The sequence below is a fragment of the Arabidopsis thaliana genome, chromosome 3 (assembly GCF_000001735.4).
Source record: "Arabidopsis thaliana chromosome 3, partial sequence".
Lineage (NCBI taxonomy): Eukaryota > Viridiplantae > Streptophyta > Magnoliopsida > Brassicales > Brassicaceae > Arabidopsis > Arabidopsis thaliana.
This window is the reverse complement of record NC_003074.8, coordinates 16,351,808-16,367,935: the sequence shown is the minus strand read 5'-3', so window position 1 is coordinate 16,367,935 and position 16,128 is coordinate 16,351,808. Positions and strand designations below refer to the sequence as shown.

Below are 16,128 nucleotides of genomic sequence, written 5' to 3'. Positions count from 1 at the left end.
TTAATAGAAATTAATTTGTATATATACATATATTACTTATAATTTATAATCTTGGAAGTTGGAATAACAAAAATTTTAATTACACATTATATATCACCAAAATTAATCTTTTACAAGAAAACGTACCGGTTAGAATCCGGCTATACCGTTCATTTAACCCTCTGGAGAATCCGGCTTTCGTTAATCATTACGATTTTCGGTTTACGCCATCCGGTAACAATCCTGCCTATGTCACAGATTAGACGAATTCCCCAGACCCTTTAAGGATACATAGTTAATTGGTTACTACTAGCTAGATCAAACTCTATAGTACATGTAAAAATGCATGCGTACCATTTCTGTAATACAACTCTAAAATAAATGCAGAAATTATTCTCAAATGGGTCATAACATTTTTGTGCATTACATTGATCATTGAATTATATTCTAAAGTTAATAAGAGATTAATTTTCGTCGTCAAAATTGTAGATTGGCATCGTGAGGCACGAAGACACGTGAAGGGTAGTGGAGCACGTAAACCCATTTTTGCAGATCACTTGCCACCAAAACTTCTCCACCTTTTTCTTTTTGTTCACCGTTCCATCTTAATCATCAGGTTTCTTGCTGCCATTATTTTAGTATGTATTTAACAAAATATATTTTGGCCTTTTTGATATTTCTGTTTTGTTCAATTTGTCCATATATTAAAATAGTGATACAAATTACAAAGAGGTGCTGCAGAATAAACAATTTTATTTTGGTAGTCAGAGAATCCAAAGGCCAAAAATGAGATCATCGAAAAGATTATGCTACGTCTCTTACTCTCTTCAGTCAATCATTGGGGCACATCACATACTACAAGAAGATATTATCATGCATACGACATGTAGTATTAACGTTTGTGTTAAGACAACATAATGTCTGATCAAGGCTTCTGTCTATATACGTACGTTTATTTGCTAAAAAGATCTTGTTAAATTAAAAAACATATATTTCAGCAGTTTTCCAACTTCCAATCGGGAGAGACTCTAAAGATAGTGTTAATTGTATTAGAAGATATATGAAGAATAATAAGCTCTCGTTTGCACGGATTCAAGAAGCTCATGTACTTTTTATCAACCATAAAACGGAAATGAACTCACTTTTCATTATTTGGAAATCAATGTCTATATAAGAAAACAATAGTAATATTAGTATTAAATTATAAGCCAATTAGGAAGACATCATTGTTTCATTTTAGAAATTTAATCCGGGTCCATATGTTTCGTTCAATTACTAAGCGTCAACACTTGTTGAATGAAACTAAGGGCTCAACTCGTTTAAAACTTTAAACCAAGGCCAACAGCTGATACAAGGCTTAATGTGGCTTCAAAAATTAGAATTTAAGATGTGGCTTAGGGCTGTTGCCCCATTTATAATTGAGTAGGCACAAACACAACACTGATCCTCTGCCCATATATCTCCTCATATCAAAGATTATAGCATTTTATATGGTCTTTTTTCCGGTATAATTCGAACCGACGATTTCTAAACATAAATAACTTTAATAGTTTTGATAAATTTTCAAAAATTATTTTTATATGGCATAATCTAGTAAATTTGAGAATATTTGTTAACTTTAATGCATATACCCCACCCCCATCTCTCGTCTACATACGTCCGCCCCTGATTTAGTAATGGTGGTGATTATGAATTTGATAATGAAAATAATTTTTTTAACGAGTGGAGGTTGAGAATAAATTCTATATCAAAATCATAATTATCAATCTTTAGTTTTTTCTTTAAACAACTTTAGAACAAATTCTTTCTATTGAGAGACATATGGATGCAAAACAACATAACCATGATATTGTTTTATCATATCATTGTTTATAGGCGGCAAGCTTTAAAATATTCAAAAAAAAATAATGTTAGAATCAAATATGATCAAAAGGATTTTGGCAATTAAATAGTAACATTTTCGCATAGGACAGACGAAGAGTTAGAGACTCTAGTATCCATAAAATCTACCTAATAATATTAAGAAGAAAATTCATAATGTCCGATTATCCTTTTCGAATTTGTATTTTAAAAAATTATCCAATGAATTTATTATCATATATATTACAAAATTTAGGGAACAAAATCTATATGATCTTTATGATTGATACCACTATTCTACAGTTGCTTAAATACAAAAAAAAGAGCTAGAAATGTAAGATATTATTCTTTCTGTTTCGGTTTAGTTGTCGTTTTAATATTTAAATTTCATTTCATAATAGTTGTATTTTTAGGTTTTTAATGCACATATTTTGTGAAAATTTTAGTTTTATCCCCTACTATTTAAATGTTTTGGCTAATAAAAAAAAATATAAAATATATTAACAAAGGGTAAAATATAAAATTTAATAGTTTTTTTAATTTATAATCTCTCTGTTCTTTTTTGTTTGATTATTTAGGAAAAACACACATATTAAGATAAACATATTAAAGTTGATTTTAAATGTATTAATTTTTGTGTTTTACAATTTCTTATGACTTTAAACCAATAATACTCAAGCATTTGTATTAAAATTTATAATTCATTAATAATAAGTAATAAATATTGTATAGAAAATCTAAAAAATCAATCTTTTCGAAACAATTTTTTTTTTTAAAATATTCAAATAAAAAGGAATAGAGGGAGTAATTTATAATTTGTGTGAAAAATCTTTAAACGATATGTAATTAGAAACAAAGGGAATATTCTTTAAACAAGAGGTATGATCAATCAAACCCAGTCTTGATTACCCGGTTAAACACTAGTGTTAAAGATATAACCCAAACCTTAAATATACCCGAGTTAATAAAATTCTTCAACACTAAACCAGAATTTCATCATAAGCCACGTTGGTTACCTTCTCTTTAGAGCCCATTTAAACTCTCCTGATCCTCAAAAAAAAATGTCTGAAACACTTTAACACACACACACAGTTACTTTTGTCTCTTTGTCTCCTTAATTCCCTCAGATTTATTGCTTTTAAAAAAAAAAAAATCAGCTCAATATTCATTACATAACGTAAAGAAGGAAAAAACCCTTTTCTTTCTGGGATCTATAAATATAATCCACTTTTGTCCTGAATTCACTCTAGAAAGATATCTATTCTTTTAGTACCTACCAAAACCAAGAAATTGTTTGTTTTCAATTTTAGTGAAAAAAGAAAGTATTTTGTATTTTAAAATCGTTTTTGTGTGTTTTCTTCTGTCTTTGGTTGATTTTTTAGCTGTAAAGGTCCACACACCACACTATTGCCCACAAAAACGACCCCTTGGTTTCTTGACGTCTCTCTCTTATGTGACTTTTGATTTGAATGATGAATAAAAATTGTTTCTTCTTCTTCTTCTTCTTCTTAGAATTTGCTTTTTGTTTTAAAGTTTTCTCCTTTTCTCTTCCATTTTATTATTATACTCTCTATGGGTTTGGTAGGATTTTAAATTCTTTGTTTTAATTTTCCTTGTGAGATGTGAAAGTTTCAATTTTGATCATATTTCTGTGAGTGGAATTGGGTCTTTTCTCTCTCTGAGGCATGTCACCTGTTGCTAAAGTCTCTGAGTTTCACAGAGAAGGGAACGATTGGTACAAACCTCTCTCTCTTTCTCACTATTTGCATGTATGTGTGTTTGTTTTATACAATTTCAGTTCATGGGTTCTGTCCAAACTTCATTCAGTTGTCCAGTTTTATGATGTCGGTAGCTCAGAGACCTTAAAGTTTGCAGCTTTATTCAATTCTTCACTTGCCAAGTCATTTCAAAGATTCTCCTTAAAGAGACTGGAATTGGAATTTTCAGGTTTTGCAAGACAGGACTGTCAAGTGATATCACTGTTGTTGTTGATGATGTGAAGTTCCATCTTCATAAGGTATAAGCTTTTTTATTATTCTTTTGATCCTTTGCTTTCTTCTTGGGTTTGGTATCTCCTTTGTCTTCATAGGAACATTGCTGGATTTAGCTAAGTGGTTCTTAGTATGATGATTTTAGGAAAAGAGATAAGTCTAGTTGGTGCTTACTTGTTCCAATTAGTCTACCTGTGAAAACAATTAGATCATGTTAAGCTACATAGATTCAGCTACCAGTTATGTGTATACCTTTCTTATAGTTGTGTACACATGTATGGTTATGTTTATTGAAATATATGTATCATGGTATTTGCATCTTTCTGCTTCTGTAAGTATGTATCTATGAGTATTTGTAGCAACTGTGTAAAATAACAACAAGAGTTATGTATGTGTGTATATGCAGTTTCCATTGGTTTCAAAATGTGGAAAGCTAGCAAGGATGTATGAAGATTCTAAAAGCACTGATAAGCAATCTCTCTGGACAACAGTCCTTGAAGAGTTCCCTGGTGGTGCAGACAATTTCTTGATAGTTGCGAGATTCTGTTACGGGGCTCGAGTAGATATCACCTCGAAAAACTTAGTTTCCATACACTGTGCAGCTGAGTACCTTGAAATGACAAATGAATATGGGGAAGATAACTTGATTTCCCAAGTTGAAACTTTTTTGCACAAGCACGTGCTTCGCAATTGGAAAGACTGTATCTTGGCGTTACAAAGCTCTAGTCCGGTGTTGAAGAGTGCAGAAAAGCTTCAGATGATACCAAAACTCATGAACGCTGTGTCCACAATGGTGTGTACTGACCCGAGTTTATTTGGATGGCCAATGATGATGTATGGTACATTGCAGAGTCCAGGTGGAAGCATTTTATGGAATGGAATAAACACGGGGGCGCGAATGAGAAGCTCAGGTTCGGATTGGTGGTATGAAGATATCTCTTATCTTAGTGTAGATTTGTTTAAAAGACTCATCAAGACAATGGAAACAAAAGGTATACGTGCTGAAAGTTTAGCCGGCGCTATGATGTACTATGCGAGAAAGTACTTACCGGGTTTAGGACGGTGGCAGAGTGGAACAAGTGACAGTAGCAAAAGCAGAAGAAGAGTAGTGAGTTTTAATTTGGCAAAAGCTTCTTCACCATCCTCTATGCCTCCTCTTGATCAGATTGCTTTGCTTGAGACCATTTTAAGTCTTTTACCTGAAAAGAGAGGAAGATCTTTTTGTAAGTTCTTGTTAGGTCTCCTTCGTGTTGCTTTCATTTTAGGAGTTGATGGGAACTGTGTAAAGAAGTTGGAGAAAAGAATAGGAATGCAGTTGGAGCTAGCAACGCTCGATAATCTTCTGATTTTGAACTATTCTGATTCAGAGACGTTGTACAATGTAGATTGTGTAGAACGAATAGTCCGCCATTTTGTATCATCATTGTCATCATCATCCTCACAGTTACCTGAGTTCTCTCCTCCATCTTTGGATCCAGTGACATCTCCTTCTCCAGCACCGTTAAAAAAAGTGGCGAATCTAGTAGATAGCTACATGGCAGAAGTCGCTTCTGATGTGAATCTGAAACCGGATAAAATGCGGTCTCTTGCAGCAGCTCTTCCAGAATCTTCAAGACCGTTGTATGATGGTTTATACAGAGCGTTTGATATTTATTTCAAGGAGCATCCATGGCTATCAGATAGAGACAAGGAACAACTATGCAACATCATGGACTATCAAAGACTCTCTATAGACGCTTGCGCTCATGCTTCCCATAACGATAGGTTACCGCTTAGAGTTGTTCTCCAAGTACTCTTCTTTGAACAAATGCATCTCAGAACCGCTCTTGCAGGTGGTCTAAATGTTGCAAACACCGAAACAGCTCATGCAGTGACGATCCCTGGTGGAAGAACAGGACAGGAGATAGTTCAGAGAGATGGTTGGGTGACTGTTGTGCGCCAAAACCAGGTTTTGAAAGTTGATATGCAGAAAATGAGGTCAAGGGTTGGAGAACTAGAAGAGGAGTTTCAGAGTATTAAGCAGGAGATGAAGAAGAGAGTTAGTAAGTCCTCTAGCTCAATGAGCTCGCCTCGTCTGGTCAAGCTCGGCTGTAAGTTTCTTCTTCCACGAGCTTCTGATGCTAAGAATGATACAGTCCAGAACTCAGTGTCCAGCACTCCTAGATCAGCTACCGCTGACCATACACTCCCTCGTTCCTCCCGCCATTCCAAACACCGTAAAAGCTTCTCTTTCTTCGGATAATCTTCATTCAAAAACATTTATCTTCCTCTCTTCTCTTAAAGCCCAACACAGAGAAAGTTCTTTCCTGAGGCATTCCCTCGAAGAAGTTTCTCTCTTTTCCCGGGAAAACCAACAACAGAAACATGTTGCTTTGTATGAACAGGAAAAGGGCCCAAGAATAGAAGCTGGCCATTTGAAGAAGAAGATGATCTCCTGCTTCGGTTTCGAGTATTTGCCGCGGTTTTTCTCCCAAGGTACATACCATCAAAGTTGATAGAATTTCGGAAAAGACTGGCCTTATCGTGGTGGTTTTTTGGGGTATTTATATACACGATCAAAGTAAATAACAAGATCTAGTATCTAGAGATAAAGAAAAAAGAGTATAATTCTTGTCTGATTTGATATGTTTGTGTTTGAATATTTGTAGATGTCTTGTAAGTACTATCTGTGTGTAAATCTTTTTTCGTTTTGTGGAGGTTACTGCTTTGTCAATATATAGAATCTGTTTTGCTTAGAAAACTACATTGTTACAGATGATGTTCAAGGAAAGATTACAAAATCAGAATCTTATCTATCTCTAAGGTGTAACTTAATTGTCTTCCAGACGAGCTTCTTCTCCAAATCTTGTCCTTACTTCCCACGTAACAAGCTGCTTCAGATTGTATACAGTATTTTAACCTTTTAGATAAAACTAAAACTCAATAAATTAAAAATGACCGAGTACTATGTAGATCTGAACTTGTATTTATTAGCTCCAACGTCTCCTTAGTCCTTGTATGAATCAGATTTAAAGTCCTTTTCCCTCTTGGAATGCTGTTGCTTCTTTCACAAGGAACAAAAACACACAAAACATGTTTTGGGCCGTAGCCCACTTCTTGATGGCTCCTGCGGCCCAAATTTTGGTCCAGCTAACCCGGTTACACCTGACCCGTCGACAATTAGATCCACAAAAACACCAAAGTTTCTTCCGCATCAAGAAAGAAATTCAAACATAAGATACAATGGAGTTATGCCAATTAACTCTACCTTACCTACTGTTAAATGCAAAGGTTTGTAAGAGCAGCAAAAAACACCAAACCATTATGGATTTTTCCCTATCTAACAAGTATAAATTGTAATGTTTATGATTAATACATTTCAATTATATATAGAGTCAAACACTTAAAATTACCTAAAAAGGAAAGAAATCCAAAATTTCCCTCGTGACGACATTTCGAGCGTAGTTAGCCAGTAATAACCAATAGCAGATTAGTTTAGTGAAGCTAACTTATCCATTTAACGATAAGTTCGATTATCCTCCTATTCACCTACCTATCAAGATTCCAGAAGAAACAAAACACAAAACTGAACCTTGAGAAATGGACAATGGAGAAGAAGTTGTTGATCCTGTAAGTCTTGTATATTCCTTGAGTTAATGATTCTCATTTATTTATCTATTTGATGAATGAAGTTATCAATTTCCTGAATGATATTCATGTCTCGTGGAGAGAAAGCTTGAACCTTTAGTCCTTTAGGGCATTTAGGGTTTACATTGAACCTTAAAAGCTATAACCTTTAGCTTTGTATTGAACTCTCTTTTTGTTAATATTTTTCAATATGGAAACTGGATCTAACGGTCTGTCGGAAGTATCTTGTTTATCCCTTCAGATTGTTTTCGATTTAATGAATGATTTTCATGTCTCTTGGACAGTAAGCTTGAACCTTTAGGGCTTTGTCTTAAACTCTTTCTTTTGTAGTAATTCGATGTATAGGTTTTGTGGTGGCAATTTTGAGCTTTGTCTTGGTTGTCGGATTGTTCAAATTTCTTCAAAGTCTTGTACATGCTTGTGGTATATTCTTGGTTCTTGCTACGTGTTAGTTAGTGCTAGAGCTCAAATTTCATGTTTCAGGTGCCGTTAGGGATGAGTTCTGTCTCTACGGCGTCACTGAATTGTCTTCCAGATGAGCTTCTTGTCCACGTCTTGTCCTCCCTGGAAACGAAACAAGCTGCTTCAACCTCTGTTCTCTCCAAGAGGTGGAGGACTTTGTTTGCTGTCCGGCGTAATCTTGACTTTGACGATTCCATCATTTCTCACCCGGAAGTGGGTGAACAGAACATGGACGACGTTCAAGAGAGTTTCAGGGACTTTGTCGATAAAAGATTGGCTTTCCAAGGCAGTGTCCCTATCAACAAGTTCTCACTTATATATGGAGATAAACATGACGATGTTCGTGTTGATCGCTGGATAAATACCGCGCTGGAACACGGTGTCTCTGAGCTTCATTTATGCTTAACATCTGTGACTCGACGTCTACATCGTTTCCCATCCAATGTATTCAGGAGCACAACATTGGTTAAACTTACATTGGGAACAAATCTCTTCATCGTCTATTTTCCTTCTGATACGTGTCTTCCGGTTCTTAAGATTCTCGTCCTTGATTCGATTTGGTTTGATAGAATAAAGTTCTCTAATGTGCTTCTTGCTGGATGCCCTGCACTTGAGGACTTAACCATAGACCAAAAGTCTTTTCCAGGGTTGCCGAACGTTGTTTCGAGCAAAACCGTTAAGAGTCTATCCATCGTCTATAAATATTCTGCTGATTTCGATTGGTTTCGCACTGTTGCACTTGACACACCAAACCTTGTCACCCTCCTCTACTCTACCTATGCTCGGCATAGGTATCGACATTGCAATTTAGAGTCCCTTGTCAATGCTACACTGGATCTTCATTTCTTAGAAAATTGTGATGAGGCTTTTGAACCGAATGTGACGGATCTCATGATTGCGGTACGCAATGTCCAGATGCTTCATTTGACTTCTTCTGCTACTGAGGTCAGTTTCATTTTGTGTAAAGTCTCATAATCTTTCGGTTAGAAAACATGATAACATTCTTTGTGTGTGTGTGTGTGTGTTTCAGGTGATTTCGCAATGCTGCAAAGGCGGGCTCCCCATGTTCAAAAACCTCCTTGTTTTAGTGTTTTTGGGTAACACTGAACGAGTTTGGAAAGTGTTTCTTCCACTTCTGCTAGAGCATTCTCCGAACCTAACAAAATTGTGTCTCGAGGTAAGAAGTAAAATCTTACTTTATCTATGTATGACTGTTGCATGGGATTAAAGTAGTCTCTCTTCTTAATACTTCAGGGTCTGTATCATGGCACAGATGAAGATGAGTTTGATGAAATTCACATTCCCCGGAGTAACAAAGTTAACATGTTGCGTATCATACAGTGTCAAGGAACTGAAAACGAGCTGAAACACATTAGCCATTTCTTACTGAAAATGGAGTGTCTTCAATTGGTGCAAGTCAATTTTTCAGAGACAATTGTTGACTCCAAAAAGGTGCAACTCACAGAGGATCTGATGAAGCTTCCCTCTGCTTCATCCAGGCTCACGATGCAAGTCATTTGATCATCATCGTCGTCGTCATCATCATCATCGTCATCATCATCATCATCATCATCATCATCATCATCATCATCATCCATGTGTTGTTTTATTTCTTCAAAACTCAATTGATAAGGTCTTTATTGTTTTAACTATTTATGGTTTATGTTTAGGTCTTTTGGTCTTGAAAATAGGGCTTCTTGAACAATTATTGTTTATGTGTTTTTCTTTTATTCTCCAGCATAACGGGAACTATTTGTTGTTGGCTTCTTCGTACTCTTACCATAGAAGTTAGTAGTGTTTCGGAAAAGACAGGGCTTTGTGATTTTTGTAGGTTTTGATATGGTAGTTCAAAGTAATAATTAGTGTTAGGATCTATACACCAAAGAACATAATCGTCTTGTCTGATCTGATATGATTGTGTCTGAATCTTATGTAACAATGAGTCAATGAATGTGTTTTTAAAATTTAATTAAAAATAGAATAAATCAAATTTTAATAAAAAATGTCACAATCGGATGTCCCAAAGGGATAAGCTATGAAGTTAATATATATAATTTTATAAAAAATTTAAGTATTAATATTGATTTAAATAAATTTAATAATCTTATTTTGAATTTTAAAAATTAATCTGAATTCACTTGTTATCAATTAAAACAATACATTCTTAATGTATTATAATTAAAACTTACTTTCAAAATATTTTATAAACTGAATTTTTCCCCTAATTAAATGTAAATGTTATCATATAACCAATTTTAAGTGACTTTAAGATCTTTACCTTTTGTTCCTCTCAAATTTGAGGAACAATAATTTTGTTCTATGGTTCGTCATAAGAAGAATATTGAGGAATTACGTAGGATCTACTTTGAGTAAACATTCCTTCTAAATGGTAAACATTTTTGGGGACAAATAGGGAAATGAAATTCGTCCTTATTATATTCCTAAAATAGTTGCCATCAATATTAGGAAACAACAATCATATTATATACCATATTATTTTTTATTTTATTTTAATACCAAATTTGTTTATGCATAGCTTCATTTCTAATTGTTGTATATAAAACAATGCATCTAATATTTTCCCCCTGATTTAAAAATTCTAAGCAACCCCAAAACTCTCTTTATTTTTAGGGAATATTAGGCAGAATGAGACTTTTTGAGTTCTAATTAGGCAATAGAGTACTTTCATGGGAGTAGGCACTTTTTCAAGTTTTTTTACCATTAATCTCTCAAAACTAAGTTAACTATAGTTACTTTGATATAGTTGAGGAATTAAATAATATTTTTCTTCCTTTTCTTTTCTTTCTTCCTTTTCTTTTCTTTCTTCCTTTTTCCTTCTTTCTTCTTCCTCTCTCCCAAATGACGTGACATCTCTCTCAAATCTCAATTACACTTCCTGGCTCGAATCCGTAGTCAATCCTATTTCCGATAGGAGTAGTTGACAATTGAATCCAACTTTTTCCATTATTTTCATTTCATACCCGTATATAGTGCGAAAGGAAAGCCTCTCTCCCAAGACTAACTCAAATTTTATAGCAAATTTCAACTTGTTTGATTCAAATAGAAATTAAATTTTATAGATTTTATAAACCAATTTGTTTGATTCAACTTGATTAGTCAAAATTGTTAAGATCCGGTGATAAACTCAAATATTTTCAATCTTTTTTTACTTTTCTTTGTTTAATTTGACCTAATTTTGATGAATAAGGTAAAGACTTTAATTTGTTTTTGTGATAGTTGATGGAGAGGTGAAATGTGAGAGGTGGAAGAGGGATGATGATGATGGTGGTAATAATGGTTATGGTTTTGATGAATCAAAGAAGACATGGTGGTTGAATAGGTTAATGGGTCGGAGGAAGAAGATGATATCAGAGTGATAGGCGGCTAGGGTTTCAAGGAAAGGATGATATGTATACAAATTACTATTTTGTCATTCTTATTTGTATGCAGACCACGTGGTCAGAGTTTGGTGGATGTGCATCGATGGTCGATAATTCGAAATGATTGAAATGACCACATGGTCAAAGTTTGGTGGATGTGTGTTGATGGTCGATAATTCAAAATGATTGCGTTTTGATAATACTATCCATAAAACAAGTGTTACGTTATGAAAAAGATGTTGATAAAATATGGTGAAACAAGTTCTGTTGGTCATATCCACAAAAGTTTATTTACGAAAATGTTAATATTTATTTATCCACGATTACATATTAACAAATAATAAATACGAGTGTATATTGTATGATTGGTTATGAACACATCGATCTCAATAGTATTTTACGTTTTCAGATTAAGAAGAATGCTTTAGATTATCATGGACCAGAATTGATGGTTATAGATTATGTACATATAAAACTTAGGATTTAGGGTTTAGGCTTTAAAGTCAAGGGCTAGGGTTTAATGTCTAGGGTTTAGGATTTAGTATCTAGGGTTTACATTTTAGGATTTTGGCTTTATTGTTTAGGATTTAGCGTTTAGTTTATATGATTTAGGGTTTTGCGTTGAAGAATCATGGTTGTCTACAATGATTTAGGGTTTATGGTTACATGTTTCTCGTTTGAGATTATATATTCCATTGTTGTCCATATGGATTGAATCATATGAATTTTCTATTTAAATTTGTTTATATTTAGGAGACTTATGTTTAATATTTATGGACAACAACAAGAAGGTTTAAAGTTAAGAGCTTAGGATTTAGGGTTTAGGGTACGTGATATGGTATATGTATATTGTTAAGGGTTTAGTCTTTATGGTTTAGGGTTTAGGGGTTTAGGGTTTAGGGTTTAAGGTTTAGGGTTTAGAGTTTAAGGTTTAAGTTATAAGAATTTCTCCATACAGTACATAAAGATTTTTTGCCTTTAGACATTTCCAAAAAAAAGGATTGTAGAGACTATCAAGACTGGACCAGTATACAAAATCTCTAGATTTGTCCAACCTAAAATATATGACCACGTTGATATGTATAGTTGAACAATATATGCCCCAATATATAAGTATTTTTTGGGTTCTCAAACCACTTGGGTTTGTTATGATGGATAACGTAAAGCTAACGCTAGTTGTTAAGGTTAATTGTTTAGGTTAAATTTTTAGGATATATGGTTGCTAATTATGTGTAAATGGTTTAGTGATAAGTATTAATAGTTTATTTATTTATTTGGGTTTAGGTTTTAGGGAAATACTGTTTAGGAATTATATTTTAGGGTTTAGGATCTAGGGTTAAGGTGTTGGTGTTTAGGGTATAATTATTATTGTATGGATTTTAGAGTTTAGCGTTAGAGTTTATAGTTTAGCAAATTAGTGGTTTAGGGTTTAGAGATTAGGATTTAGGGTTTAGGGTAATGTTATAGAGTTTTGGGGTTAGGGTTTAGGGTTTACCATTAGGGTTTAGTGCATAGTGTTTAGGGTATAGTACTGTTTATAAGAAGTTTAATTATTATAAATATTTTTAAATATATTAATACAAGACGGTATAATACGGTGAAATCTTAGATATAACAATTAAAATACAATTATAAAATTTGGATCGATGTTAAAACTTTTTTGAAGTTTCTAATATTACATTTGAACTTTATAAGAAAATGACAAAATGATGTTTAATTTCATGGGACGGGGTTATATGGTGTGACGGATTTAGGTTGATATTAATATTAGATGGTATACTATGGGTGAAATCATAGGATTAACAATCAAAATACAATTATACAATTGTTTAAAATAACAAAACTAACAATATTAATAAAACAAATATAAATTAAAATTTTAATTTTTTTAGTTATAAAAATCGTCTTAAGGTGTATCATAAATAAAAAACAATAGCATATATCTAAATTATTTTAAAAACAAAAATTTAATTTTGATAAATATATAAGTTTGTGGTATACCTTTTAATATAATTTATATATAAATAATATTAATTAAATAAAATCTTCAATTTTCTAATAAAATATCAATGTGCAGTATACCACGAGTCAGTCTCACTCTCTAGTCATACATAAAATAATGAAAAATGGTGCTATAGAAAAAGGATTGCGAATTGGAAGATTCTGTAGCTTTGAGATACAATTGTTTATATACAAAGAAAAAAAAAGAATTGTTTATATATAGGGGTGTCAAAATGGGTCAAAATTCATGGGTCAACCCAACTCAACTCAACCCATGAACCCTAATGAGTTAAAATTTTTGACTCAAATGAGTTGATGGGTCAAATGAGTTATTGGGTTAATTGGTTTGGTGAGTAAAATGAGTTGGGTTGGAATGGTTAATGGTTTCAATGGTTTACCCAATTAACCCATCAAATTTTGTAAAATTGAATTAAACCAACTAAAATCTCTAAACCAATATCAGTTTAAGTTTAACCAACATATCTAAACCAATTTATAAAATCAATATTTTTGCCAAATTTCTTAAATATACAAGCGATGAAATTGAAAAAAAGTAAACTCGTGATTTTCCCGCCAAAAACGTAAACCCGAAATTTTCCCGCCAAAAACGTAAACTCGTAATTTTCCTGCCGAAAACATAAACCCGTAATTTTTCCCGCCCAAAAACGTAAACCCTTAATTTTCCCGCCAAAAACGTAAACCCGTGATTTTTCCGCCAAAAAACTAAACTCGTGATTTTCCCGCCAAAAAAGTAAACTCGTGATTTTCCCGCCAAAAACGTAAACCCATAATTTTCCCGCCAAAAACGTAAACCCGTAATTTTCCCGCCAAAAATATAAACCCGTAATTTTCTCGCCAAAAACGTAAACCCTTAATTTTCCCGCCAAAAACGTAAACCCGTGATTTTCCCGCCAAAAACGTAAACCCGTGATTTTCCCGCCCAAAAACGTAAACGCGTGATTTACCCGCCAAAAACTTAAATCCGTAATTTTCCCGCCAAAATTGTAAACCCGTGATTTTCCCGCCTAAAACGTAAACCCTTAATTTTTCCGTCAAAACCTTAAACCCGTAATTTCCCGGCCTAAAACAAAAACCCGTGATTTTCTCGCCAAAAACCTAAACTCGTGATTTTCCCGCCAAAAACGTAAACCCGTAATTTTCCCACCAAAAACGTAAACCCGTAATTTCCCCGCCAAAAACGAAAATTCGTAAAAGTGAAATCCGTAAATATCCTAGTATGATGATAATAAATTAATAATTATTAATAATAATAATTATTTATTATTGTTTTATAATAATAATTAATTAAATTATTACTCAAATGGGTTAACCCATCAAATTAAATGAGTTATGGGTTGACCCAACTCATTATGTTAAATAGGTTGGGTCAACCCATAACTTATTTAATTCTAAACTCATTTAATTATGAGTTGAGTTGAGTTGGGTTAACCGTTTTGACACCCCTATTTATATACATCAAGAATTCTACAGCCTTCTAATTACAACATAATTGTAGTTCATATACTTTGACTTATTTGGGACCATGATTGATTATTTGAGACCATGGTTGATCTGTAATGTAATCGTGATTGATTCTTGACAGGAGCAACATTTGTTGATCAATTATACATTAAATTACACTTTGATAGAAATAATATGGCCGGAAGCGTCAAATGTTTTACGCAATTAAAAACGACCGTTAGGAAACAAACGAGACCAACGAGAATTCAAAGTTCAAAGTTGAATTAAATAGATGTGATTATAAAACATTACTCGTTTTAGTATATAAAGAAAATGGTGTGGCCGAGTAACTCGTTATGTTTTTTCTTTTAAAGAGTTCAAAAAATAAAAGAAGCTTTGGCTATTGGAATTTCTATTTAGCGTTACACTTACTTATACCACTGGTTACACTTACTCAATCTGGTTCGAGTTATATCACATATTGGTTTACTTCTGTTTCTATTGAAAATTTGCAATCACACATATATTTTATTCACGTATGGTAATTGCAACTTATAATTATTTTTATTGCATATACGTCCATAAAAGGATGGTGTCCAATAAGAGGTCGTTATAAAATGTAGAAACCTGAAAGTACCTCCATTGGTGGAGTCCTAACGTGGAATCTTTTAATTTTTTTAAGAATAAATTTTGATTATTTTGAAGTTTAGAGATTTTGTTGAGTCTTTACTATTTTTATTGTCCAATGGTGGAATCCTTAAGTGGGTTTCTTTAAAGAAAAAAAAGGTTAGTTTTAAAATGAAAAATCATAAGTATTTCGATTTGATAAAGCATAATAATTATTAAAAATTCTTAAATCATAAACATATATGACATAAAAACATATAAAAAGACAAATAAAAAATTGGAATAACGATTAAATTTAAATTTGACTCAAATAATATTTTTGCTATCTATTCAATTAAAAGAAACCAAAAGCAATTAGATTTATTTTCAAATTTATCTTCAGAAGATATTAAAAAAATGTGAAAGATTTTATGTTTTGTTTTGTCTTCTTCTCCAGCCAATGAAAAACTACCACATATAAGTTTCTTAGAAACCAAAGAATACCTAAGCTAAGGTGCATACCTTGCTTAATTTCACATTTTTGAATTATTTTTAAACTTTTTTCATAAGGATTTGTGCTTAGAAACTCTTAAGGATCACCAATGGAGGTGGTCTGAGAATGGGTCTGTTTGATTGATTCTATTAAGAAGGGATGATTAATTGGTGAGAACATATTGAAAAGGACAAAAAGGAGTTCTAGGAGATATAATCGCTCTTCAACCAACTTAAAATGAGACCATTCCGTTTATACTTTCTACATC

At 32.9% G+C, this 16,128-nt stretch overlaps 2 protein-coding genes and 1 long non-coding RNA gene across 3 annotated transcripts; 2 read left to right on the top strand and 1 right to left on the bottom strand.

Annotated features, from left to right (window-relative positions):
• Nucleotides 1-3,185: 3,185 nt before the first annotated feature.
• On the top strand, nt 3,186-6,647 carry AT3G44820 (Phototropic-responsive NPH3 family protein). The gene is made up of 3 exons (NM_114351.5): nt 3,186-3,574; nt 3,787-3,856; nt 4,237-6,647. The coding sequence occupies exons 1-3, from the start codon at nt 3,525-3,527 to the stop codon at nt 6,070-6,072; spliced, it is 1,956 nt and encodes a 651-aa protein (NP_190068.4). The 5' UTR covers nt 3,186-3,524; the 3' UTR covers nt 6,073-6,647.
• An 882-nt stretch (nt 6,648-7,529) lies between these two features.
• AT3G06935 lies at nt 7,530-7,814 on the bottom strand. Its single transcript, NR_141292.1, has one exon. It is a non-coding gene; the product is annotated as an other RNA (long non-coding RNA).
• Nucleotides 7,815-7,952: 138 nt separating this feature from the next.
• AT3G44810 (F-box family protein) lies at nt 7,953-9,440 on the top strand (the record flags this gene model as incomplete). Its single annotated transcript, NM_114350.1, has 3 exons — nt 7,953-8,864; nt 8,950-9,096; nt 9,153-9,440. The coding sequence occupies 3 exons, from the start codon at nt 7,953-7,955 to the stop codon at nt 9,438-9,440; spliced, it is 1,347 nt and encodes a 448-aa protein (NP_190067.1).
• Between the last annotated feature and the right edge of the window lie 6,688 nt (nt 9,441-16,128).

Excerpts from the sequence above, each read along its gene's own strand:
- AT3G44820 (NM_114351.5), top strand. The coding sequence starts at position 3,525 with ATGTCACCTGTTGCTAAAGTCTCTGAGTTTCACAGAGAAGGGAACGAT. Across the intron at positions 3,575-3,786 it reads CACAGAGAAGGGAACGATTG|GTTTTGCAAGACAGGACTGT; the intron begins GTACAAACCTCT and ends TGGAATTTTCAG. Across the intron at positions 3,857-4,236 it reads TGAAGTTCCATCTTCATAAG|TTTCCATTGGTTTCAAAATG; the intron begins GTATAAGCTTTT and ends GTGTATATGCAG.